The 27,835-nt window shown below is 37.0% G+C and overlaps 2 protein-coding genes across 2 annotated transcripts; both read right to left on the bottom strand.

Moving 5' to 3' along the window:
* Window positions 1–10: 10 nt before the first annotated feature.
* Window positions 11–16,373, bottom strand: gpr63 (G protein-coupled receptor 63). Its single transcript, XM_077219674.1, is given in 3 exon segments — window positions 11–2,397; window positions 2,400–2,533; window positions 16,241–16,373. Coding segments are annotated over 2 exon segments (1,236 nt in total). The 5' UTR covers window positions 2,448–2,533; window positions 16,241–16,373; the 3' UTR covers window positions 11–1,209.
* A 1,165-nt stretch (window positions 16,374–17,538) lies between these two features.
* On the bottom strand, window positions 17,539–23,769 carry ndufaf4 (NADH:ubiquinone oxidoreductase complex assembly factor 4). The gene is made up of 3 exons (XM_077219558.1): window positions 23,566–23,769; window positions 22,391–22,485; window positions 17,539–18,715 (listed from the first exon to the last, which is right to left on the bottom strand). Exons 1-3 carry the CDS (start codon window positions 23,744–23,746, stop codon window positions 18,401–18,403), a joined length of 591 nt encoding a protein of 196 aa, XP_077075673.1. The 5' UTR covers window positions 23,747–23,769; the 3' UTR covers window positions 17,539–18,400.
* Between the last annotated feature and the right edge of the window lie 4,066 nt (window positions 23,770–27,835).

Genomic DNA, 27,835 nt, shown 5'->3' with positions numbered 1-27,835 from the left:
ATATCTGTGGTTGGTTGTTTGTTGTTGTTTTTGTTTATTGACTCTTAACGCCACGTCACCAACAAGCAGTTGGTCAGCTGTTCATGTACTGTACTTTACACAAATACTGACAGGGTTTTCCCACTTTTGACCAATAAACTTCTTGACATTTCCATTCATTCATGACACCAGGGGGAAAAAAACCCTTCACAATTACACTCACATCAAAGCAATAACTAGAATGGAATATCCATGAATTACGATTTGATTCATTTCCATGATTTTATTCACCTCCAGAAATGGATTGCACTGTATTTCCACAAAGTCTCATCAGATTGGAACATGCTGAATAGTCACCTTTGTCAATTGCCTTTTTTCCACACTGAAAAAAATTGAAATATGCCACCATATCAGTATCGGCCAATATATGTTCCTTTTTAATGTTAATAAGACAATTTGACTAATATCTTAAAGCTGATAAATGACGAATTATCTTATTTTATCCATGGCATATGCAATTTGATTCTTTATACGCACGTATGTTGTCCAATGACTTGTTTGAATTATTTCGGCAGTTTATTTATTTTTAAGGCAAATTTGTTTTATTAGGAAAGTTGGCCAATTTAAAAAAAAATTAAACTGCACTGCATATGTTTGATTTATGTTAAAGTGCTTGGGACATGGCTTAATGGTGAGACTTTTGTTTTTTGTAATTAGGCTCTCAAAAACTATTTACAAATTTTGGATTTAGATTTATCGGCCAATATACCGGTAATCGTCTTTCAAATATTAAGAATTGTCAATTATCGGTATCAGCCAAAATTTTCATAATCGATGCATCCCTAAAAGAAAATTCAAAAAGGAATAGCGGAACAATCAATAATAAAATTAAATAGAAATTATAAAGTGTAAACCAGATCACAAAGCCAGGAAAAAAACAAATACAGCACACAAAATATAACATTCAATGGCATTAAACAGAAGATTGCACATTTTCACCAAATATAGCAGCACCTGACTGGTATGTACTGAACAAACTTCTAGGAAATTCTAAACCCTATAAAAAACATTGTGCAATTAAAGTAGTTTAACTGTACAGGCTTCTCATCTGTACAATCTTTTACAGCTAAAACATCCTGCAGTTTAACCAAAGACCAAACATATCACAGCTTGATAAGATTGTACCATACGAATTACAAAAAACGCTTCAGGGTTAAAACTGGTCCTCCACTACACCACGGAGCGATGGTCCCCGCACACATAAACGGCACTGGGGCGGATCCGTCTCCTCGTGTGGCCGGGTAGCTGCGGCAGGAACTTGAGGTACTTGGGCGTCAGGTCAAGGCAGGCGTCCCGAAACTTCTTGATACGCCAGTAGTAGATCAGAGGATTCAGAGCTGATTTGAGGTAGCAAATCCACAGCAGCCATGTGCTGATCTCAAAAAAGTTCTGCCTGTAGTAGAAAGGGCGACTGAAGGTGGACAGCAGGCAGTAGGTGGCGAACGGAGCCCAGCATGCGGTGAACACCGAGAACAGAATGAGGATGGTGGTGAAGGCACGTGTTTTGAAGCTCATGTCGACGTTCATCTGAAAGGGTTTTTGGAGGCTCATCAGACCCAGTTTGCTGGCCTGGCTGAGGCACACTGAGTCCGGATGGGAGTGGATGCGGAGCGCGTTGTGGCGGAGTGTGCTCAAGATGCCCATGAACGTGTACAGCATCACCAGGAACGGTACAAAGAAGAACACCAGCATTATCAGCATCATGTAGGCATGGTAGCCCCGGTCCGCCGTGTACCCGAAAACACACTGTGGTGCTCTGGGGGGAATGTCCAGGGCCGGATGGCCAACGGAAAGAGGGAAAGAGAAGCAGAGAGACAGAGACCACGAGACTGCGATTAACACTTTGGCCCTGCGCGGACTTAGCTTGTCCTGCTTTTGCACGATGATTAGGAAACGGTCCACGCTGATGATCAGCAAAATCGCTACTCCCTCCATTACGAACATCCAGAAGAACATGGCTGACACGCGGCAAAACACCTCTCCGAAGATCCAGTGCGTGGTCACCATTGTGACCAGGGCAAAAGGCATGTTGAGGACCGCTAGCATCATGTCGGCAAAGGCGAGACTGGCCAGTAAGATGTTAATAGCGGAGCGCATGGCGGCTCTCTGGTAAACCATGGCGCAAACCACCATGTTTCCGAGGAAGGCTAGCAGCAGCACACAGATGATGACCGACCCGAAGAACACCTGAAGGGGCAGGTTCAGGCCCTGAACAGGGTCCGGCCCGACAGCTGGAGACGTCACGTATCCCGATAGAGTCCGGGGCTCCAGCGAGCTGTTGGCTTTAGCGGAGGAGTTCTCCATGGCTCTTGTACCCGCTGGCTGGGTCAGCACCCTCGGTGGGGGGGCGGCAGGGTGGCACTGGGCGGCCCTGAAGCCACAGGCAGACTAGTGGAGGAATAAAGCATTCTTCTTTTTGCAGTTACATGGTAAAAAGAGCAAGCTCAGCCTATCGGACAGGTCGCTAGCACACATCTCAGCATGGAGGCAGAGCCTGGGGAAGCAGAGAAAAGGAATTAGGTGTGCAAGGATTCACAACGTCACAAACAATCTAACATGTAACACAAAATAGAGTCATAGTAAAGTGATGCTGCCAGCTGGCTGCAGGATTAGAGTAGGTTTATTGTGAAATAGTTATACAGCATCACACTATCCACATGGCATATCCAGTCGCTTAATGGCTGACACTGGACTACACCAGATGTGAGCGTTGCCTTAAAAGCAAATAAAATTCATTATAATCAATGACTCTGTCTACACTGGACATGTTTAGTTTCTGACTCCACACACCTGAGTCTGTCAACAACAGGACAAACGGAAGAGTTTATGTAGCTTGTTTGAGACTCTACAGATTCCCCAGCTTCTGGAACAAATGGATGGTTAATTTTTCATTTCATCCCAGATCGCATCAGAGGATTATATGCTTGTTCAAATCATTTGACTGCAGATTGTTTTGTAAACGATGAAGAGAGAGTTTGCAAAAAAAAAAACCTAGTTGAAAAACTAAGCAGCGAACTGTATTGGATCTGACAGCACTACATCGCGAACCGCAGGTAAACAATTTCATAATTATTTGTATATGACGATTTGATATGGTTAATGTTTTCAAAATACTTTATTTTAATAATAGTATATATATTTTAAATCTGTCATCCATGTCATCTACATTTAGCATTTCACTCAAAAGCATGGCAACTGCAGATGCAGGAGACCCATCGACAGAACTTGAACCCCTTCCTCTTTCATTGAAGTTGCAGGTGTGGACGTTTTTTGGATTTCCAGTGAGTGAAAAAAGCCACAGTTTGCAGACATCCCAAGTCTCGCGGAAGTTCCGGGAGTCTCCCGCATATTGATAGCGGCTCCCTGATGCACGCAAATTAGTTAAAATCTACCGCAATCTAGAGTGAGCGAGCAAGAGCGCGCATGCGAGACAGAAAAAACTGTGCTCCAAACCGTATAGGCGCGCACGGCAGAGAGGGAGAGAGCGAGAGACCTTGCGTGTGTGCATCATGAAGCGCATGTAAAACAGAGAGCATCCTGATTGGCCGGTTTCGGCTTTAAAAAAAGTAAATGTAAAAATCAAGAATCGAATCGAACCGTGACCTTAGAATCGAAAATTTAATCGAATCGAGGATTTGGAGAATCGTGACACCCCTACTTAGAAGTGCAACATTGTAAAGGGTCCGTCTTAAACAGTCTCGCACGGCGCAGCGTAACGTTCGTTCCGAACGTTGTGTAATTAAATACATCGGTATGGCGGTATATTAAAAATTAATATCATAACAAAAATATACACCGGTTTTCGGTATGAACTGGTATACCGCACAGCACTACACTCGATAATGTCCACCATGGTTCTGCACACAACTACAATTCTACTTCATCACCATTTCCCTTCAGGGGCTCCGTACTTCAAACATGCATGCTTGACGTGCTAGATCCAATGAGGTTCATTCTCGTGTTACACAGCGCGTTTGAGCTTCAGCAAGAACCAATGAGGTTTGTTCTCGTGCGTCAACCACGTAGTGTTTAGCTTCCGTTTACTATATTTCAGTACTTTTTGTATGGACGTTGATCAATGTTGATGTGAACAAAAGCCTGAATTAAATCAAATAAAGTGATTGTGTCTTTTCAGAAGACTATTCATATGGATTTCATATTCATTATGAACATTAAACGTTTTGAACCGTTAGAGTTTTGGGTGAATAGACTTTAAATGAATGGAGACTCTGAAATATCTCTGATTGAATTAAAAATATCTCCATTTGTGTTGCAAAGATGATTGAAAGTCTTATGGGTTTGGAACGACATGAGACTAATTGATGACTGATTTTTTTGAAAATAAACTGAACTAGGGTTATAACATTGTTTATTATGAAATACTGATTAATACACTGTAAAAAAATGCCCTGTAAAATAACGGTAATCTAATGGCAGCTGTAGTTGCCAGCAATGTACTGTTAATTTACAGCATTTTACCGTTAATTTACGGCTCTCCTGTTTTACAGTATGTTACCGTAAAAATACCATGGCAGGTAACTCATATAATATGGAAAACCGATTGCTTTAAACAGTTCAAGTTCAAAAACTAGTATTTATACTTATAGTATCGTAAAATTCCTTCATTAGAGTCCACTGAAAATGAATATCTCTTTATATAAAACTGCAAACACCTAATATGTAATAGTGAATTAATTAAAAACATTTTAACTAAAGTCTTTGCAGTTCGTATAGCAAACAATAGCACACATGTATGTGTTAAAGAACATAGCAAGGAGATTGTCACTACATCAGCAACTACACAGTTACTGCTTTTAAATAAAGCAACAGGCAGCATAACATCAGTGTTTCTCTGCTCATCTCTGACTGAAGCACAGGCTCTACTCTCCAGCACAATGGTGACCAACAAAACTAATTAATTAAACTAAAAGATCTCTCCTATATCATCTTGTGCAAAACACATAAAACACTTCAGTTTCATATTTACTCTCCTTATCAGTTATTGACTTTGCATTACTTTTTTTCTATGAACTTTCACTAATATTTCAGTGAAATGAACTTCTTTTGTTTAATACATCTGACTGTTACATTTTACGGAACATTACTGTTTTTCCTTGATTTTACGGTAATCTACTGGCAGCTGTGGTTGCCAGTAAATTGCTGTTTTTCTACAGTTTTATACTGTAAATTAATTTACAGTTGATTACCAATAAAATACGCTTCACTCTGTTTTTTTTATCTGACACATTTAACCATTTCAACCCCACTGAAAAAAATCTTCAGTTTTAAATGAACACTTGTGTGTCCACACTACAAATAGTTGGAGTAACACTGAAGCAGTGTTGAAGTTAATTATATAATTCAGTGATTAATCAACTGATGATTGAGCATTAGTGATGAACACCTGATGTTAACAAGCAGAATCACTGAAGGACAGAGGAACAACAAGAAGATAAAAAAGCGAAACACAAGAACTACAACTGAATTCAGCCACAGAACACATTAAATCTCTGAAGATCTCAGCAGAGGAGGATTAAACAACTCCAAAAAATAGCATTAGCTTCACTTATTACTAACCAGATTGACTTTATTTTTTCATACGTCTACATTAATTCCTTTTGAGTATTAACAGAGGTTTAGATGTTGTTTCGTTTCATTTGACGTTACCATTATGAAGATCAGTGTTTGCTTTAGTTGGGCTCTTGACCCTTGACTTTTGCCTGCTTTAAGTGTGTATTTTTAAGACACATTTGTTGTGGCGAAAACAAAGCCAACAAAAATGAGATCAGGTGTTGATCATCATGATGTCATTATATAATGTTTGGATCACCGGCCTCAGCCTGTGCCTATTCCTTACCAATAATGTGTAGATTATATTACTAGACTGTGAAACTACAGCAAAAGATCAAGCAGTACTGCGTAATCAGTTCCGAAGGATTTTTTAAACTCATCATTCACTAAAAAATGTGAACTATGCCTTTACTTCGACACACACTAGCATCAAGAATCAGCCAATGAATCTCAGCAATGGTGACAATCAACAAAAAAGATAACATTAAATTTGAACATCTCAAAATACGCAACTAAAAGTCAACACAAAACCAAAACCAAAAATAAAAGCAAAAAGTAAAAATTAAAGCAAATAACAAGACAATTCAGCTGCATAATTTATTCATGCTGCAATGCATGCTGGGAGTCATGGCTTTTTTTTGGTACCCAACATGCATTGCAGCATAAAACTTATGATTGTCACCATTGTTGAGATCAATACACCGATTATTGATGCCTGTGTGTGTCTAGCTGATCAAGAAGTTCAAAATGTTCTGAGTATAACCTTTTTAAAATCATTAATATTTTCTGGACATCAAATCCCCAATAGATCTCAATCTGTAAAATCACAATGACAACAAAATCAAAACTATAAAACAGCAACCATTTAACAACTTTAGGCACCAAATGAGATCAGTGAATCAGGCCATTATATGATGATAGTGACTATTAACAACCAGCTACTGTCATCCTGTTGTCTTCAGCTTTGTGCCATAGCAAATGCATTTTAAAGACACAGCTACAGCAGCCAAAGAAAAACTAATGTTCAATAGTCAAGGGTCAAGAGCCCAACTAAAGCAATCACTGATCACCACCATGGTAACATCAAATGAAAATAAAATGACGTCTAAACCTCTGTCACCTTTTAATAAGAACTTCTGTAGACGTCTGACAGAAATAAAGTCAGTCTCGTTAGTAATAAGTGAAGCTGGTAATGCTGTTTGTGGAGATGTCTAATCCTCCTCTGCTGAGATCTTTTGCTAAGATTTAATGTCTTGTATCTAGATTTCATCTTTTTTTCTGTTCTTCTTGTTCCTCTTTCCTTCAGTGATTCTGATTGTTAACAGCAGGCGTTCATCAGGGTCTCAATTAACTTAGAAAATTAACTGAATTATTCACTCAGTCAATTGGACTATATTAGTGAACTAATGTAGGGAATAGTGAATGAGGGTGTAGGATATGATTTGGAACACAGCCTCTGAGTGTCGACTTTGAGCGCTGTTAATTCACAGTATATTCCTGTAGGCTACTTTCTCGAAAACAAGAAATATAACCCCGAATGCATTTTTTCTACGGTATATTGCTGTTTAAATGGAAAACAGCATGTTACTGTAAAATTTGGCCATTTTTTTACAGCATTTTTTTACAGTGTAGCTAAGTTAGAGGAGGTTGAGACTCGCAGCACTTCAACACGCGTGTTTTTTTCCCCTTGGCACGTCGACCGGACGTGACATGGGGGCGTGGCAGCATCGACGATTCCATTTTTTAATTCGAAGTTCGAGATTGTGAATTAATTTCGATCGAAATCGTGACACCCTTACTTCTAAGCAGCGACTGCGAGGCGAGGGTAAACAGCAGTGCTCTGGTGTTATGTTACAGGGAAGATGGATGCTGCAGAACTATGGCTGTAGAACATATTTTCCTGTCAAATGTCGAGAGCGCATTATTGTAGCGCGTAAGTACGTTAATATAATGCACGAGCGCGAATCTCTCTGCTCGCGCGCGGAATATAATGTGCCGCGCTCTCAGATACACGCTGCTCTTGTTAGAATAGGTCTATTTTCCAGTGTTGGGCAAGCTACTTAGAAAATGTAGTGAGCTAAGCTAGCAGTTATTAAATGTAGCTTCACTACACTGAAGCTACCACCCTGGGAAATGTAGCAAGCTAAGCTACAGCAATATGGCAAAAGTAGTTTACTACATCTAAGCTAACGTTACTTTTTCAAATTTAATTTGTATATTGAACCAACTTAATTCCAAGTCAATGCTATCTCAGTGATCAATAAAACTGTCAATCAAACATATAGGCAGGCATAATTTGTCAGTTCAATTGTTTATTCAACAACTGTTCCAAACCAATTTGGCAAAAAAAACAAAACATAACTATATAAAACCATAGAACTATATAAAACTATAACAAAACCAGGTGTCAAGGGTGTGTGCATCTTTTTCCATTTATCACGTGTCAGCCCAAGGATTGATATTGGTACGTGATGTCACACCATATGGAGCACAAGGTGGTGCTAATGCACCAAAAAGCTGGTTTGTAGGGCCCTATGAAATCCGTTTTGTTTTTTCCCACATTCCACATTCAGTTTTATTTTGTTTTTATTTTTCTGGACTCCAATGTTAATGGTTAAATTCAATGTTAGTAATCAAAAACATGTGTAATTAATTTAATCATGAAACGAATACAATTTAACAATAATTTATTAACATTTTTAAATAAATTACATTTTACATGGACTATGAAATAGTTTTTTTAAAATGGTTTAAATTGTAATGACCAATTATTTAAAAGGCCCAATGGTTTAAGCAAAACTTTCTTCAAAGGTTAAACCAACCTTTTACTTTCACAGGTTGCCATGCAGCTACACCTTTGAGTCTCTGTTTTTTTTTGTTTTGTTTTTGATATCAAATCAAGCTAAAATGCTGCTAAAGTGACTCCAAGAGCGGCTGTGTAGATGAAGTTCATCAATCCATTACTGAAAACATCGCAAGCGTCATGGGTGCTTCAGTGTGTGGTAAATGAATTCGCGGCCGCTCGTCTGAGCCATTCATTTACAGAGACACGCAGAACATGCATGATTTCTTTTTAAATAGTCTTTATGCGGTTTAATATTCACAGACTAGTCTATATCGCGATTTTATTTAAGTTTAATTACCTTCTTTTCATCGAAGATCTGACAAACGTTTTACGTTTTTATGCATGGATACTGCGATTCAACATGTTTTCCGTATTGCGGTAATGAAATCATGGCCCTATGATTGCCAACCACCGTAAAACGAGAAGAAGAAGTCACCGTCACTAACTGATCCAGCATCAGTGATACATTTCAGTTGTATTTCCGATTTAGGCTTGAGCTATAAATGCTTGGGGAAAAAAATTAATGTTAGCTTGTGTGGACGCTACCGCACTACTTGATCAAAAAAAGAGCTTCGCTACTGAAAAGCTATTTGATTCAGAAAACAGCGACGCTACCACCACACTACTGAGAAATGTAGTTAAACTAGTAGCGTCACTACTTGTAGCGAAGCTACTGCCCAACACTGCTATTTTCTCTGGGCTCGCTCAGAGAATCCTGCACTTAAAACGTGTTCAGTGCAATCGCGAATCTCTCCTCTTCCCCAGCTAACAATTTTAGGTTATAAGAAAGTTTTCATAACGTTCCCATTAAGTTATAAAAATGTTATTACTGAATGTTCTAGGAACATTCAAAACGTCCAGTGTTTTAGACGTTGTATTAACGTTATTTCTTGGTTATAAGAACTTTATTCAAAACGTTATAAGAACTTTCAATTCTCCCGTTATAAAAACGTTGTATTAACCTTCTTGCTTGGTTATAAGAACATAATTCAAACGTCATTAGAACGTTCAATTCTCCCGTTACATAAACGTTGTATTAACGTTATTTCCTGGTTATAAGAACGTTATTAGAACGTTAAGAAATAACAATTTTAGGTTATACTGGGCTCTATTCTATTCTACAATATTCACTAATGACAGTAAAATAGACAATCAAAGTCAATTTACTGCAGTAATTCCTCTCAACCAGTAGAAAATACTTTGAACACCTGATAATGCAATGGGGGAAAAAAACTTCAAAAACCGGAAAACTGGCATCATTTTGAAAAAAAAAAAAAGGTGATATAAATTTTTGGTCAAACCGCCCAGCACTAATCGAGTGCACTTTTTAATCTCATAATGCATGTACAAGCCGATTAACACAGTAAACTCAACTAGCAGCTAGCAAAGAGTATAGAAGAACAAGAGGCGAAACTCAATAGCACGTTCCATTGCAACAAACGCAACGCACCCAGCAGCAGCGCTACGCTTCTGCTCTAAAAGCCGATTCTTTGAAAAGAGCCGGGCTTCCCGTCACTATCCACTAGCTGTTTGCTGTCGCTATGGCAGTATCAGCTGCTTTGTAATTTTTTTTTAAACTACATTAAAGATCAAATCCAAACTGAATGATGACAACACAGAATAACATAGGCTACAATCACTAGACTAGTGATCATCAAATCCCTTTTTAACAGTTTATTTTACAGACTTAGACAAGTTTTCTACTTTTTCCCCTCAAAACCTTTAGTATTAGCATTACAATTACTGAATTAATAATACCAACATATAAAAGTAAGTAAAGGACATACTATAGGCTATATGATAATTGGGAATGTTGGACAATATTTATATATAACAGCATAGCTTTACAGTCAGCTGTTTTTTTTTGCTTGTTTTTTTGCAGTAGCTACTATCTTATATTAATGACCGTTAAAGCAAGACTATGTAAACAAAAAAACACAGCCACTGTCCATCATGTTCTATAAGATCATCATGTTTGTAGCATGATCCAGGGGATTACCCATACAGAAATGTAATATATGTCAATATAAGTAAATTACATATATAGCCTAATGTCAGTGTCCATGTATGTCTGCTGCCTGTATGAGAATATATGCAAAATTCATATAAAACACATAGACAAGAAACAAGAAACAATACAGCAAAAATGGCCGTTTTCATGTAAGTGCCATATAGTTTCCCGTATATGCACATAAATGTTAAATATGTAGCCTAAGACGCATATATGTACATATGCATATATGTACTTATTTCAATGCATCAGTATCAAATGCATGTATGTTTACATACATTTATTAAATATGTGGGAAACAAATATGTATGTCACATATTTATACTTAATGTTGTCCATATATGCGAGAAACCAATACTATACTGTAATATATGCATATATATGGTATATAGATGAACTCAAATATTTTCTTCACATGTTTGGACACATAAATGTTCATATATGTTGCAGGCATAGGCTATATTGTGTTCTCAGATAAGTCAAATATATGTACAGTATAGATATATGTCATGCTATTTAAAGTATAAGTACACATATGGCCATTTATTACATTTTTATATGGGTAAAACGTACAAAATATATTTCAGGGCTAGTGGAGTTGGTAACTAATAATAGTAATAAATGTGTAAAGTTGCATAAAATGGAAATACTCAATAAAGCAAGAAAAAAACGACCTCAAATGTGTATTTAATGATTAGATTAACTGTTATCTGTGCTGTTATCTGTCCAGTAACTCCAGTTGGAATTTTCACCCCAAAATGGCGGCCGCGCTACCGAAGCGCTACCTAGTGGCTGTTTCCAAAAAAGCATCAGAGTTTTGCCTCTTGTTCTTCTATACTCTTTGCCACTAGCGCAGGGGTCCTCAAATAGCGGACTGTGGTCCGGTTCTCGACTCTGACAAAGTTTCAAACTGGGCCGCAAGACATAATGACAATGGTAGCAACGTTTTACCGTTTCAGCAGTTTAAAGTGAGAAGCGCATTAAAACAATGCAGCAACTGACACTATTATTTAAACAATTCTAGCAAAATAGAATGCTTACTTTAAAACATAGCAGAAAATGAGAATTTTACTATTTCTTACAAATATTATTACTATTAGGCTACTTTTATCTGTCATACATATGACTCTGGCTGTACAATAAAAATGTTTTTTGGCCAGATGTCTTTTTTTTATTATCTACATTTAGCATTATCAATCAGCATTTCATAATAATTTATGTTATAATTGGGGAAATTATTCGTAGATGGAAAGACCACTAAAAGTTTAAAAAGTACTAGTTAGCTTTGTTTTTTGCTCATGGTGATAGCATTCTGATTATTATGTGCATTGTTTGTTTTTATAAGATACTTGTTTTGAGCAAAATATAAAAATGGTGCAGAGTTCATAAGGAAACCCTGAACCCTCATACGATATATTTTCTGTCACATGGCCTTCAGCCATAGATACTGTAGTTATCAAAATGTAAAAATAATAATAGCCTGATAAAACATCTTATCCCTTAAATAATCATATTCAATTGGGCTCAACAGATTTTTTTTATTTTCTTCTTTTTTAAAAAACATTATCAGACACCACTGCTTTGGCTCATACTCATCTGAGATCACTATTTTGACTGTTTAGGATTTTTTTTCTTTTACAGAGAAGCCCAGATGGAAATGTATAACTATTCCAAGAAAATATTGTCCGGACCTACGCTAGGAAGGAAATATAGGGAAGAAAACCCTACCAATGTCTCAGGGGGATTTCAATTGATTACAATCGATTAAGCAATTGACACGACCCAGGACGAGCCAGGACTGTGAAGCGTCGGGGGTGCTGATCGACTCGATCTACTCCATCTATATTTTGATCTTGACTGGATGTAGTCTTGGACAAAAATTCGATTTTCTCAGCTTTTTGTTCAAAATGTTGCTTTTTTTATGAAACTTAGCAACATTCAAGTGTCAAAAATAATGCATGAAGCTAGAATAAAACAGTTTTTTTGGTTGTTAGTTTAAAAGCAGAGGCAATGTTCTTTCTTTTGATATAATGCATGTTCAGATATTCAATACAACAAAATATGTTGGGAGCTAATAATCACCATTATGTCATGTCAAGTCACCTTCATTTAGCGCTTTTAACAATATAGATTGTTTCAAAGCAGCTTTACAGTGATAATAGGAAATTAAAGTAACATTTGGATTGAAGAAGTTTCTAAAATTTGGTTGATCTGACATGGATTTGCCTATATATTTTTACCACTTTCACTGAAGAATATAATAGAATTATTGTTTAGTTTTAACAGCTGTCCATCAGTCCGTTAATAGCTAATAGTTAATAGCATTTATTTGAGCCACTGAGCTTTAATAGCAGGTTCACAAAGGTATATGACATTGACATCTGAAAAATAATCACAAACCTATAAACCCTGCTAACAGGGAACGTTGTAACTTTGGCTAACGTTCTGTTAGGGTTCTCTCAAAGTTCTTCCAGTAACATCAATAGAATGTTTGTTCAATGTTATTTAATCGTATTAATGCTCTGAAAAAGTTACCACAAAAACATAATTTATGCATTGTCTGTAATTTTTTTTAAAATGTTCTCATAATATTGGGATAAAAAGTTCTTAGAACAATATTCTTGGAACATCCTTTTAAATATTAAGGATTACAAATGCTACACAACACAATCCCCTGTGTTTAACAGCGCTCAGTGTGACCATTAGTGATGACACCTGATGTTAATGAGTGAAGAAGGAAAGAGGAGCACCACTGTGCTGATCAGTGTTACCTGTAGTTGAAACCATTATTCAAATGATTTTTTTTTTCCGTTCTGCAGAAGAAAGAAAGTCTTGATTGGAATATTTGGAATAGCATTTGGGTGAGTAAATGATTAAATGATTGGTGAACAATCCCTTTAACTGTGTTTTAATTTATCAATAATATTTATTAAAAACTTACAGCCAAAACAATAGACCACAAGAGGTTGTGTTTTTCATCGATTGTACCATGGATAATGCAGAACATGAAGTGGAGTGTGAGAGAGAAAAAATCACTTTAACATAGCCTTGAGAGTCCTATTACTTTATAACAGCTGTAACAGACTTCGATATTTTATATTTCTAAACCTTAAAATGAAATGTATTAATAATCAAAATAAACAATTTTTCCAAGGATAGTTATTTATCCTAACGAAAGGCTGATTTCAGTTACCAAGCAGCATATCAAATGGGCACATTCATATGGAACTATAGCCTATATGCCCAAATTTAATTTAATAAATGTATATGCCTAGTTGTTAAAGGAGTTGAAAAGTCCTGGTTTAAAGTGTACATTTTCCACTAGAGGACAAAGAGAGCATTTTATCCGTAATGATCCGTAACGTTTTTTTATACCGTACAAACTGTAGGCAATATGCTCTCACCTCACCTTACACTTTCACTAACCCCACCCCTAAACCCACCCATCACACAAAACTTTCTGCATTTTTACATTTTCAAAAAAAACACATTCTGTACAGGGAACTACACTGCGACCAAAATGGTCGCATATGCGACCTTTAGAAATGCCATTGCGACCCTAATTTTTAATGGGTCGCAAATGTATCACCGTTTGATTATTTTTGTACCTACCTAATGTTTTAGGCAATATGCTATGATTTACTATGAGTATTTATTAAAACAGAAATGTGTATTTTAAGAATACGTTTTATAACGCGCTCTGAGCATTCAACACATCAAGTTGGCTTCGCGGATTCGCGCTTGTTTAACTGAGAGAACGAGCAGAGAGAGAGTGAAAGCCCCAGTCGCGCGCGCGCTCTCTCTCCCTCCCTCGCTCATAATAATGAATTGAGTTGAATGAATATCTTTGAGAATACACGATGGTAAAAGGTCGGAAGACCGAAGTTTTTTTTTTCTGAACTACCACTGGTTGTGAATTGTGCTAAAATAACGTTGCCTCATCTTCTCTGAAAAGCTTTCCACACATTCAGATGGCATAAACCACTCTTTCAATAAACAAAACAAAAAATCTATCTGGTGATGAAATGTTTTCTGTGTTGAGACAAATCTTGTGCGATGTCCTAAACTGCCTGGATAATCACACAACGTGTGCCGTGGTCCGTTAATGACACGTCCGATTCGCGAACTGACTCCTTTGAACCGATTCACTTTAATGAATGGTTAAAATAACAACTGATCTGTCCAACACTGAACTCAAGAGTCATTCTAGAATGATTCATTCTTTCCAAGTAGAGCTATTCAAGTCATCTGGTGAAATTGTTTTTATATCGCAATATATATCGCAGAAAAATCAAATATCGCAATGTCATTTTTTTACCAATATCGTGCAGCCCTACTGTAAATTCTGTGGGCCTTCAATTGCAGGACTGTCCAAATTTGTAACTGCGTCAAAACAATTCAAACACGAATCATTGAAGCTTCACAATGACATATTATATTTATTTTACTTTTCCTTAAGAGTTCAGAAGTCTGCCCATCTGTGCCAACCATAGCATGGTGAAATCCAAAAGAAATTAATTTAGCAATTTATTGTGTAGGCTACTGTATTTTCTATTGCAGTAAATCTATCCCAACCATTTTTAAAGAAAACAAGAAGGCATGTGTTTTAAAAGATGGAGAGTAAAATAAAAAGCAGATCTGTATGCAATACAGTTTCACTATTGGTCATGATTATCCAGAGCGGCTTACTATATAAATAATTTGTGCGACCAAATCATGTTTTGCGCTAGTAACTGAAGAAGTTAGTAGCGCAAGTGCCACCAGTGGAAAATGTTAGTGTAGTTCCCTGCTGTATGATTTATAAGCTTGTTTCCTCATGGGGACCTCAATTTAGGTCCCCAGTCAGTGTGGATTGAGGTTAAAGTCCCAGCCGGAATAGAAAAACAAGCAAACACACACACACACACACACACACCGGCATATAAGGTGAAATCAGATCACTATTTCACCACAATCTTGCAATCGGCTTGTGTTGACTCAAGAGTTTCCACCTTGACCTACATTCACAGGTCTTGGCTGATGATTTTCTACCAAAGTAACAAGAAAGAACATGTTTTTGAGACTAATACAGAAGAATCCATGGTATAACATGATAAGGTTAACTGTTTAAAAGCTCTAAGAAGTCAAACTGAAGTGGAAAGCATCTTACAGCAGACTATCAGTGGTACAGTATAAGCTGAAACCATAGTGACAGCAGAGGAAACTTGTGAGCAAATGACAGTCGTGTACTGAATAGTTGTGGATCCTAGCAACAGGAATAAAATGATTAAGTGTCTCTTCATATGCTCGGGAAATGTGTCCCTCCATTATGAAGCACAATCACTTCAAGAGGCCTCAACAGTAGTCCAAGACCGTTTGATGTGTGAACCTAGAACATTCCTCCATTTCTAAAAGCAGCAGTTTTGAGACAGAAAAGGCCTAGACCAGACCTAAAGAAGAAGATACTGAATGAAAAGCTCAATGCATTCCAGATACTTTCTGGATAAAAGGCTCCAGACTTTCATCTCAGATGAATAGGTGGGAAAACAATTGCAGGATATGATTCTTATTACACTTTGACTCCTTACAAATGGACTCTTTTATTGAACTAATATTATATTTACCCATAAAAAATATTACATTGCAGATTGTTTTCAATTTAGGATCTGGAAGATCCACCTTGAAAGTGGATCAATTGATTTAAAATGGAGGAAAGAGTAGAGAACATCACAATCATATTTTAATTGTTATATTGTGCTCTCTAAACACAATCATTAATAAAGTTGGTGTTTTACCTTGATTCTCCACTGTGGCTTTTTTCAAATAAAGGATGCCGCATCATTCACATCATTATTCGCTGAGATTCACTCACATCCTTCTTTCGCCAGATGTTTAAAGCTCCGACAACAAAACATTTCCATATAAAATATACTGACCTACAGATGTTAAACGCTCTATTTCTTCGCGTATTTGGTATAAACCAGACGGACACGGCTTCGGATTAAAAAGACTAAACGTTTAAAAAAAGCATTAAAACATTTATATTCTGCCCGTTTTAGCGTGATGAATCAATCAGAAAACCCCGGTGAAAACAGATGTCTAATCTTGATAATCTAAAAAGCTCTTAGAAAACTGCCTCGCTGTTTTCCAGAATAAAAACGCTCGTTTTAAACGGAGAGAAATGCGTGATACATTTTGTACCCGGGTCTCGTTTCTCATATGCATCCCAAACACACCGTGACGCTCGCGCTGTCCGCACGCTGAGCGGAAACCAATGACATTTCAGTGCCGGGTTTGATTGACACGCCGCTGACCAATGAGAACACAGGAGTCGCCCTCTGGTGTTCTCAGTGTGGCCAATGACCACAGTCGGTGCAGCTGTGTTTGGTTGCGGCGGCGGGACGCATAGACATCTCTATATGATGTCTATGGCGGGACGGTCGGGTATCAATGGAACGGGAATGAATCTCGTTCAGCTGTTGCACTGTTTTCAGTGGTTTCGAAATATAAAACAAAATTAAATAAACAACAGACACAGAAAAGCATAGTGTTCTGATTTAGTGATGAGCGAAACGAAGCAATCTGAAACTTTAACTCGAAATGCGCACACGAAGAAAATCTGCTGCTAACGAGACATAAAAAATAAATATAAATAAAAATAAACTATCTTTAAGGGTGGGTGATATATTTTATGCATATGCTATGGACTCAGTTGTTTAAAAAATATATAAAAATACATGAAATGACATCCCAGATAGCAACAAAGTCTCGGCTCATTCAACGCGTAGCAGATGTGGGCCGACACCATGTTGCTGTGTGGGATTTATAGGCAAAAAACAATTGGATTTTTTTTTTCATTCACCAATCAATTTTTAGGTTTCAGTTTTTTGTTTTTTTTTTAACCAAAGTTTGTATAAAGATGATTCTCAACTGTGTTATGAAAGATAAAACAGAATTAATTTACTATTTTACACTTTATGTGTGTAAAACGGCCATAAATGGGTTTTCCCATTCAATACAATGTATCTGTATAGTGTATAAGCATAATAATGTGTTGTTGGGGCAACATGTAATGAAAAAAGTAGTCCAATAATGGGAGAAATAACTGGCAACATTTTAATAATAATAACTAATATTTCATAGGATTGTTGATATACAATTTCTTTCCCCATTCACTTGTGTCTCTCAAAATGCCTGAAAAACATGATGTAAGTCCCAGTGTCCTCTACAGTGGACATGAAATCAAGTCATATTTTGATTAGAAACCCCAAAATATTTTACTGAGATGTTGATTAATGACAAATAATTAGAAAATTAGTCAGATTGAAATAATAATTACAAAATATGATCATATTTCCATAAGAGTGCTAAATTTGATTACTAAATTAATGTCAGTCATTTTTAACAAAGAGAAGTTAGTGTCATGACTCATGGCGAATCCTCCAAATATTTGGTATCTCTGAAAAGTCCTGAATGTGCTCTTTACAGGACATTCGGATATTAACTCAAATATAATGTCCACCAGGAGTGCAAAAAGTATTAAAATCAAATATTCAAGTATGGATGAGAGTAACTTTATAGAATGTTTCACTTTGTACAACCTTGTTGAATTCAGTTCACTGGATCAAAATGCAAGGGCAGCTGATTTATTGTCAAAAAGCAAATATAATATAGCATTTCTGAGCCAATTTCTTTATCGAGAAATATAATCTGTACTGATCTGATGCTGATACTACCATTGAAAAGATTTCCAGAAACATTTACATTAATTTATCTTATAACTGAAATAACCATTGGGATATGCCATGCTTAAATAAGACAAACTAATAAATAGACAGGCCCTTCAAAAACAAATATACACAATAATCAAAATGTCAAAACACTTATATTGAGGCAATTATCCATTGTGCGTTTCAGCGACGACTCAAGTCTGTACAGAACGGGGCTCACATGTGCTATGAATCCTTTATCTGCTTCGTCTCAGATTTTGGTGGAATAATTTTGACGTCAAAGGGAAAAAAGAAATCTGTCAGTGCTTTGGCATCTTTGGGATCCAGAGAGAACTCTAGTGCTAGCTTCTCTGGAGTCCATGTTTTTGGCATGCGTTTGTGGTTGTTCAGGCCGGTTAAAGCTTCCACAAGCGACAGTTTTCCTTTAGGAACATCAGTGACATCCGAGAAACCATAGGGGTTGCTGGGCAGACTGAACTTCAGCAGCCGGCGCTGGGTCTGAGTCTTGACCACCTTCATCGGAGCGGATGCTGCTTCACCCTACAGGAGCACAGAGTCAGTCACACCAGGAGAGAGCAGCGCACACCACCTGCAAACCACAACCTGAGCTGCTAACAAGTGGATATATGAGATTACAGGGGTTGCCTGGGACATAAAACGTCATTAGCCCAACAGGTAAACTCATCGACTCACTAGTCCACTTTCAGAGCTTCCCAGGGCCCCATCATACACCCGGTGCAATGCAGTGCCATGCGCGAGCAAGTGTTTTCTGCTAGTTTCAGCCCAATGCCGTTATCATTTTCACGCCCTGCGCCACGTTGTTTAAATAGCAAATCCATTTGTGCCCATGGGCTGCTGGTCTGAAAACGAGGTGTGTTCAGCAGCATTGTTGGCGTGTGCTTTTTTGAGGCAACTGAAATGACTGCACACCATTTTTTTGTTATTTAAAGAGCGCGTTAGTAATGTGTGCCTATAGGCAGGTCCACAACACGCATACGCTTTGTCCCATAGATGGTCTGCTTGCACTTTAACCTTGCACACGAGCAGATCACATTCCTCACTAGAGAAGCGTTCAGTTTTCCTCCATGTAAATAGTGAATCACAACTGGCTTTTAAAGGGAATGGGAGATGAGACTGATTGGTTTATTACACGTTACGCCCAAAACACACCCATTACTCATTAAGAGAATAGGGACAACCCTTTTAGAACATGCGCGGTGCGGACCGATAATTTTTCCTGTTGTTAAACTATCAAAAGTGGATTCAACAAACGCCATAAGTGCATTTGCGCAGTGCGCTTAGATCGTTAAAATAGGGCCGATTGTGTTTGTAACTCAAAATTTAGACTTAAAGGAGTTGTTAAAGTCGAGCGACTATAGTGTTTGTTCGCTTATAGCCAAAAGTACACTTTATTTCTGGCAACTGAATTTAAGCTTCAAAATTCATAGTTGTGTTCATTTGTGAAACTTATCAAGATGGACAAAACGTGCGAGAATTATAAACTTTTGTTGCTCGCAGAGCTTGTTTTCTGCAGTAAGCCAATTTGGGTTTTTGTCGAGGGAACCAGGGCGGACTTTAAAGTTTACGTGACATTTTAACGCACACATTGGAGCCAAAAGCAGAAAGGACTTCCACAATCTCTTTGAAGCCTACTGTTAAGATATGTGGAATACAAACAGCAATCCATAATGTCATACTTTTTTGCAGCATAGCTAGTTCACTCATTGAAGCTAAATTTAAAAAAACTTTCAAACGAAAAGTCACACGCACATTAACAATTCTTTACGTAGACATTTCAGAAACTTGACGTCGGCTGCGCACTTAGAAAACATGCTATGGCTGACTTTATACAAATGTACATCACCACAGCACTCCATTAGTAATGAAATCTGTTTGGCAATAACATGCACATTATGTGTGAAATGTCAAAAAATCAATCACAGCATCTCTAACAGGACCCCTGCATGAGCACTTATTTCACCTAAGGGTTTTAGAGACCTAGTGCATAAATAAAATAGGTGTATTCCTCTAAATAGCATAAGCCTTACATTTCAGTGCTGAAGACTGACAAAGCTTTGATATCATATCAATGACACTTAATTATTTCTTTGAATTGTTAATGCAAACCACACTAATTAACCAGGGTGGAAATATCTGACAGATACAACTTTATATTAACACGGATATTTTTATATTAAGACTTTATATTAACAGTACTACTATTGATCAGACTAATTATAATGCTTTTAAATTTGCTGAGTGACAACGTCAATTTGTGACAGCAACGCGACATGCTAATGTCGACAAATCTTATTTAACATTGAGTTTTATGGCTGAAATGAACACCCATGAAAAACCTAATGCAGGTACTTTTCTATTTGGCCTGTGAATTTCTCAGAACAAAGCATTAGAAAGACTGGTCAAACTGAAGGGGGAGGAGTGCATTAGGGCTGCAGCTATCGATTCTTTTTGTAATCGATTAATCTAGCACTTAATCGATCGATTAATCGAGTAATCGGATGTTTTTTTGTGTGTGTGTTTTATTAACAGAATAGTTATATTAAACTTGTGTATATTTCAGTTAAAGCTGTTATAAGTTATATACTATAAGTTATATTGTATGCAAGTTACAATAACAAAACTATCTCATATGTGAATTTTCCTTTAAGATGTTATAATATAACCACTCTAAGCATATTTGTGTATTCTGGTAGTTTAACGCTGAAGAAGAGCTGTAACGTGACTTGTTGTTGAACACGCAGTAAAAGCTGACGCACTTTTTGTTCCGTGCGTTTTAACTGAAAAATGAGTACTCCGAATCTTTATTAAAAACCAACAGGCTGGGGACTTTAATTTTTTCTTGTTGTCTGTATTTGGCAGACGTGAAATACAAACAAGGTCTCGCAAATACTGCAATACAATATTTGTTCCTCCATCACGTACAGTGTGTACAGTGTACAGTGAATGCATGCTGAAATGATTGTTGCGTGGCTACATAAAAGTTTAAGCATATGTGATGCATTGCTGCAGTTGGTCTGACTGGCGTGTGTGTGTGTGTGTGTGAAGGGGTTCTTTTTTTAGGCTATACTCTTGCAATTGAACGTGATAGTTACGTTTACTACTTAAAAATGTCATCAAAGCTAAAAATCATATCTAGTCAAACCGCATCATGACATCGCTACAAATACAGTATGGGATTAAAATCAGCGAACATCAATAGGCTTAGACTACGTTACCTTGTTTCAGCGAGTTAAGTGTATTAAGTACTAAGTGTGTAATGATCCCACACTTTAGACAATTTCTGCCGTTTATTTACATATTTATTCTCCGCCATCGCGCCAACTAAATGCAAAATATATGCTTCCTGAACAGGAGGTCCGTGTGAAACAATCAAATCCCTGCGTCGCGCGTATAGTGCGCGTCATAGGAATTTAACGAGGCTTCGAGGCAGAGTTTTTGCCTCGAGGAATTTTTGTAATCGAGTAACTCGAGTAACTCGAGGAATCGTTTCAGCCCTAGAGTGCATGAACTCAGTTGTCTAAAGCATGAGAGCACTTTACATGAAACGCTTCAAACAGCTCATAAGCTTGTGGGCGGCGGATGCGAAATATTGCTGGCCTCTTCCAAGTTAGCATTATTAATTGTTGCTTAAATTTAATCCATTTTACTGTAATACAAATTTACTATATTTCATTTAGGCTAACCCCGAAAATTAAAATTAATAATCTCACCCTCAAGCGATCCTAGGTGTATATGACTTTCTTCTTTCACAATCAGAGTTATATTAAAAAATATCCTGACTCTTCCAAGCTTTATAATGGGAGTGAATGGTAACTTAGGATGGCTTGAGGGTGTGATAATCATGGGAAAATTATTTTGGGTGAACTAACCCTTTAATGGCCTGGATTTCACAGACAGGGCTTAGATTAAGCTAGGATTAGGCCTTAGTACAATTAGGACATTTAAGTAGCCTTAAAAAAAAATTGCTAGTGTGCATCTTGAGTCAAAAGCAGTGGCACTTATGGCAGTGACATATATTTTTAGATCAGTGCAAGTTGCTTTCAGTTAAAACAGCTAAAACATGCATTTTATTCTGGGACTAGATTAAGCCTTGTCTGTAAAACCGGACATAAGAATCTGAATTAATGTGATGCTACAGTGATACAACTGATGACCATAATTGTACTGTTGGTGAAATTATCCTAAACTTCAAACCTGAGGAACTGGATTGTCTGACTCCACATAAACATCCTTGAGCATTGAAAGCAGTGGGTCATTCTTCTGGTGAATCTCTTCCGCAATGCTGGTCACTGGCACAGGGACAAACACATACGTCAGATCAAATAGAAAAATATGTAACTTGTATTGCCAAAATGATGTGAACACCCTCTTTTAACAGGTCTGTCTTTTTTTTTGCCACATCTACTCAATGGACACCTCTGGATCTACAAGCAACAGAGAACAAGGTGTTGAATTTGATCCAACTAAATCGCTAAGTGGGGAAAAACACACGTGGTCATCTTCAATGCGATCAATGTAGACAAACAACATGTAAAGACAAGAATACAAACGAAAGAACATAATATGCTCATTTCTCTTAAAAGAAAACACTTATATTTTCAGTGGTTATAAGTTTTAATGTGATCTTTAGCAGAATGTTTTGCATCAATAGGTGTATAGTTAAATGTTAAAGTGCAATCGAATGGGCATTCATGATCACCCTAAATAAATATATTATATATTTCAATATATAATATTCCTATTACAAATATGAAGAAGAGATTTTTTTTGCCTTGATATCCAAGGGGACATAGGCCTACATAAACAAATTGAAAAAATATTAATACAGGCTAACCATAGTAAATTGGGGAGTAAAGCATGTACTTCTGTGTAATTTTTATTGCAATGTGACTCACATTTTTTAAATTTTAAATACAACTGGATAAAACAACAAAAAGTGTTCAAGTTGCTCCATGTTTCAGTAGTGAAAAGAGGGGAAATATGGATATAACCGAGTCCAGTCCACTCTAACGTTACTACAGCTAAGGGATTGTCATTGTATGACAAGCAATAATATTTGTTGTCATTGAAAAAAACTAAATCCCCTTATCGAAAGTGGGTGTCCACAAACTTTGGTGCACTAATCAGGCTATTAACACAATTAAAATTACATAAATAGAGTTAAGCTAATTTGGGAATTAAATAACAACACTGTTTTAAATGGTTATATTTAACTTATTTCGGTCACAGATGTGATTAAAATTCATATATCTTCTAAGAGACATTGGGCATGGGCATGTCCTTCACCCCTAAAACAGTTCTTATGAGCACAGGTTATATGACTGTACTCTAGGATACTCTAACCAGTCTATGACTCTAACATATCTCACCCGCAGCTTCTTCTTGTGGAAAACTGCCTGATGTTGGATGTCGCGGTGCTGCCTGAGGTTTGGGTTTGCTTATTTCTCGGAAAGCGCGATTCTCTAAATTAAAGTTTCTAATCATGCGTGTCACTCTGGAGCCCATGCTGGAAATATCTAACGTTACACCAGATCTACACACAGAGGACATTCCTCTTCTTCATTTAACTCTACTATCAGACACAGGCCGCTCATTACTGCCATCGACTGGCTGATTCTGCAGTTGACTCGCCAAATGGTTTTGTTTGTTTTGTTTCTTAAAATGTTATAAACATCAAGATTACACATTTTTGTATATTTACAAATATTAATAATTATACCGAAAAATATGTCTTAATACACACGAAATAACATTTTACATTAAAAAAAAAACAACACAATTTAAAATGTTTCTCCATTTTAAAATAGGGTTTACTATCCGTGTGGGGACAAATGGTGTAACATAAACCTGTATTTTGATAAATAAAATGAAAAACAAAAACAAAACAAAAAACTGCATTTGACTGACTGGCTAAACCGACCGACTGCTGGCCGTCTCACGTCACTGAGGTCAGGTTAGGTAATCCAGGGCTGCCAACTCTCATGGATTGAGCGTGAGACACACGCAATTGACCCAATTCTCACGCTCCCACGCCACACCCCCGATTTCTCACGCTTAAGTGTCAACCCGGTCGGTAAAATGCCTGAAAGATGAGTTTATCTATATATCTACCTGTTGAGCCACTCGCGATCGACTAGTTATACCGCAAATTAGGTAAAATATCCCGTAATCAAGAGTTAAAGGGTTAGTTCACCCAAAAATGAAAATTAAGTCATTAATTACTCACCACCATGCTGTACCAACCCCGTAAGACCTTCGTTCATCTTCGGAACACAAATGAAGATAATTTTGATTAAATCTGAGAGGTGGATCACTGCTACATAGGCTGCCTGAGGGAATGAAACTTGACGGCCCAGAAAGTCATTAAAGAACATGATTAAATATTCCATGTGCCTACAGTGGCTCAACTATAAGTTTATCAAGCGACGAGACTACTTTTTTCCGAAAAAAACCCCCATAAATAACGACTTTATTCGACTATTCCTTTTCTTCCTTGTGGGCCTGAGACGAGAGTTCAAGAGATTTCCACGACGCATGCGCGAGAACTGAACAAGAAGTATTAGAAGAAGAACGTCCTCTTCTCAGTTCTCGCGCATGCGTCGTGGAAATCTCTTGAACTCTCGTCTCAGGCCCACAAGGAAGAAAAGGAATAGTCGAATAAAGTCGTTATTTATGTGTTTTTTTTTCGGAAAAAAAGTAGTCTCGTCGCTTGATAAACTTATAGTTGAGCCACTGTAGGCACATGGAATATTTAAACATGTTCTTTAATGACTTTCTGGGCCGTCAAGTTTCATTCCCTCTGGCAGCCTATGTAGCAGTGATCCACCTCTCAGATTTAATCAAAAATATCTTCATTTGTGTCTTACGGGGTTGGTACAGCATGGGGGTGAGTAATTAATGACTTAATTTTCATTTTTGGGTGAACTAACCCTTTAAGATATTGTGCTCCAAACCGCGCGCACGGCAGAGAGGTAAGCGAGCGAGAGACCTTGCGTGTGCAGACAGCATAACCCTATCTATCTATCTATCTATCTATCTGTCTGTCCGTCCGTCCATCCATCCATCCGTCCGTCTGTCTGTCTGTCTGTCTGTCTGTCTGTCTATCTCTCTATCTATCTGTCTGTCTGTTTATCTATCTCTCTATCTATCTATCTGTCTGTCTGTCTGTCTATTTATCTATCTATATCTATATATATATATATCCATCCATCCATCTATCTATCTATCTATCTATCTATCTATCTATCTATCTATCTATCTATCTATCTATCTATCTATCTATCTATCTATCTATCTATCTATCTATCTATCTATCTACACTGTAAAAATGAATACGAATGAATATGCTAAATCTAATCAATAAAATTGAGGCAACAGATTACAAGCAATATTATTCATTAAATTTAACAAATTAGAATTGAGTAATAATTAACCAAATTAATTCCTTAAAAGTTAACCATTTAAAATGAGTAAAATTTACACATTTTCTTAAACAAAAATATCGGAATAACAGACTGACGTCAAAGATGAATTAAGAACACTTTTTTTTATTGCCAACATTGAAGACACCTGATGTTAACAAGCCATATCACTGAAGGAGAAAACCGCAATTGGTATGTTACCATTATGGTGATCAGTGTTTGCTTAAGTTGGGCTCTTGACTCTTAAATCATTGACTTTAGATTTTGTTTGGCTGTTGTACTTCAGTTATAACAGCCAGATGAACAACTACAAAAGGTGATCTGATGGTGTTTGTTATGTTTTAACATAATCATTATTTCACTATCATTTGACCTGAATCACTGAACTCATATTTCTCAGTTAAGTTTACTTTATATTTAAAAGTAAATAATTATAGGAGCCCTGTCATTGTACAGCTTGATATTTTTAGCGTTTTCAATGAGACCAAATCAATAATAAGACAATTTTTAAAGGTACTTTATGTTGGCACACACAGACATCAAGAATTAGCGTATACATCTCAACAATGGTGACAAACAGATCAACTCTGAACACAAGCTCATTATTTATTCATGCAGCAATGCATGATGGGAGCCATGAATGAGTTTTGATTGGTGGCACGCAGAATGCACTGCAACATGCTTTATAATTGTCACCATTGTTGAGATTCACAGGCTGATTCTTGATGTCTGTGTGTCTAAAAACAAACAAAAAATAATAATAATTGTATTTGAGATATATTTAAAAAAATTCTTAGGATTACATTGTAAAGGTTACAAATACTGTACAAGGACAGTGCTGCTATAATTAATAAAGTAAACCTAAATTGGGCTCTATATGAGTTCCATGATTCAGGTCAAATGATTGTGAACTAATGATTATGTTAAAACACAACCAACACCATCAGATCACCTTTTCTATTTGTTCATCTGACTGTTATAACTGAAGTACAACAACCAATCAAAATCTAAAGTCAATGATTTAAGAGTCAAGAGCCCAACTAAAGCAAACATTAATCTCCATAATGGTAACATACCAATTACGGTTTTCTCCTTCAGTGATTCGGCTTGTTAACATCAGGTGTCTTCAATGTTGGCAATAAAAAAAAGTGTTCTTAATTCATCTTTGACGTCAGTCTGTTATTCTGATATTTTTGTTTAAAAAAATGTGTAAATTTTACTCATTTTAAATGGTTAACTTTTAAGGAATTAATTTGGTTAATTATTACTCAATTCTAATTTGTTAAATTTAATGAATAATATTGCTTGTAATCTGTTGCCTCAATTTTATTGATTAGATTTAGCATATTCATTCGTATTCATTTTTACAGTGTAGGAAAAGACATCAATCATGAGCATTTCCACCTACTCACACTCCAAACTTGGAACCACCCACAGATGCAATGATGGCCTAATGGAGGTCACCATAAAATTGTGAACTCTGCTACACTCAAGGCTAGATTGTTCTTAATACAGAATCCTTCAGTATGAGGTGCTGAAGCACACGTTGGCCAAGAGAGAAACCGGCTGAAGAGTAAGAAGACAGAGTTAGACTTGCGACATCTTCTTTAATGATTATGCCTTTCTTCAGTTCTGTCTTCCCCCTTTAAGGTGGCCAAGCGTTGAAACAGATGTGGGGAACAAAGCCGCCACTGATACCACAGTTTGGTAGGATCCTAAGTTCCAATTTAAATTCCTAAGTTCTTGGCTAAATAAAAGATCATTTCTGTTAACCCGGCTCCCGTCTTTCTTGTGGTTGTGTTTTGTGGCAGCTTAAACCTCTCTCGTATTGGGGCCCGTGTCACAGCGTCATTTGTATAAAGCGAACGTGTTCCTTTCCAAGGTATGATACCAAATCACTGCAAAAACTTGAGATGTTTGCAGTGATGTGGTATTGCATCTCGGATAAGACAGCAGATACGAAAATCAGGTGTTATTGAAAAGACGGGCCTGACACGTGTTCATTTCACATTTCGATGTCAGTCATAGCATGTTTTCTAAGTGCTCAACCGACATCAGGTTTCTGAAATGTCTATATAAAGAATTGTTAATGTGCGTGTGACTTCTTTTAAAAGATTTTCTACATTCAGCTTCGACGAGTGAAAATTCAACTACGCAAAACCATTTTAGAGGAGAGGCGCCGCAGAATGGAATGCCGATTGAGTTTCTAGAAACCGTT

Source organism: Siphateles boraxobius, unplaced genomic scaffold (assembly GCF_051911475.1).
Source record: "Siphateles boraxobius isolate OS27281-9 unplaced genomic scaffold, OSU_SipBor_1 8, whole genome shotgun sequence".
NCBI lineage: Eukaryota > Metazoa > Chordata > Actinopteri > Cypriniformes > Leuciscidae > Siphateles > Siphateles boraxobius.
Note: the sequence above shows the minus strand (reverse complement) of the source record. Positions and strands in the feature narration are given on the sequence as shown.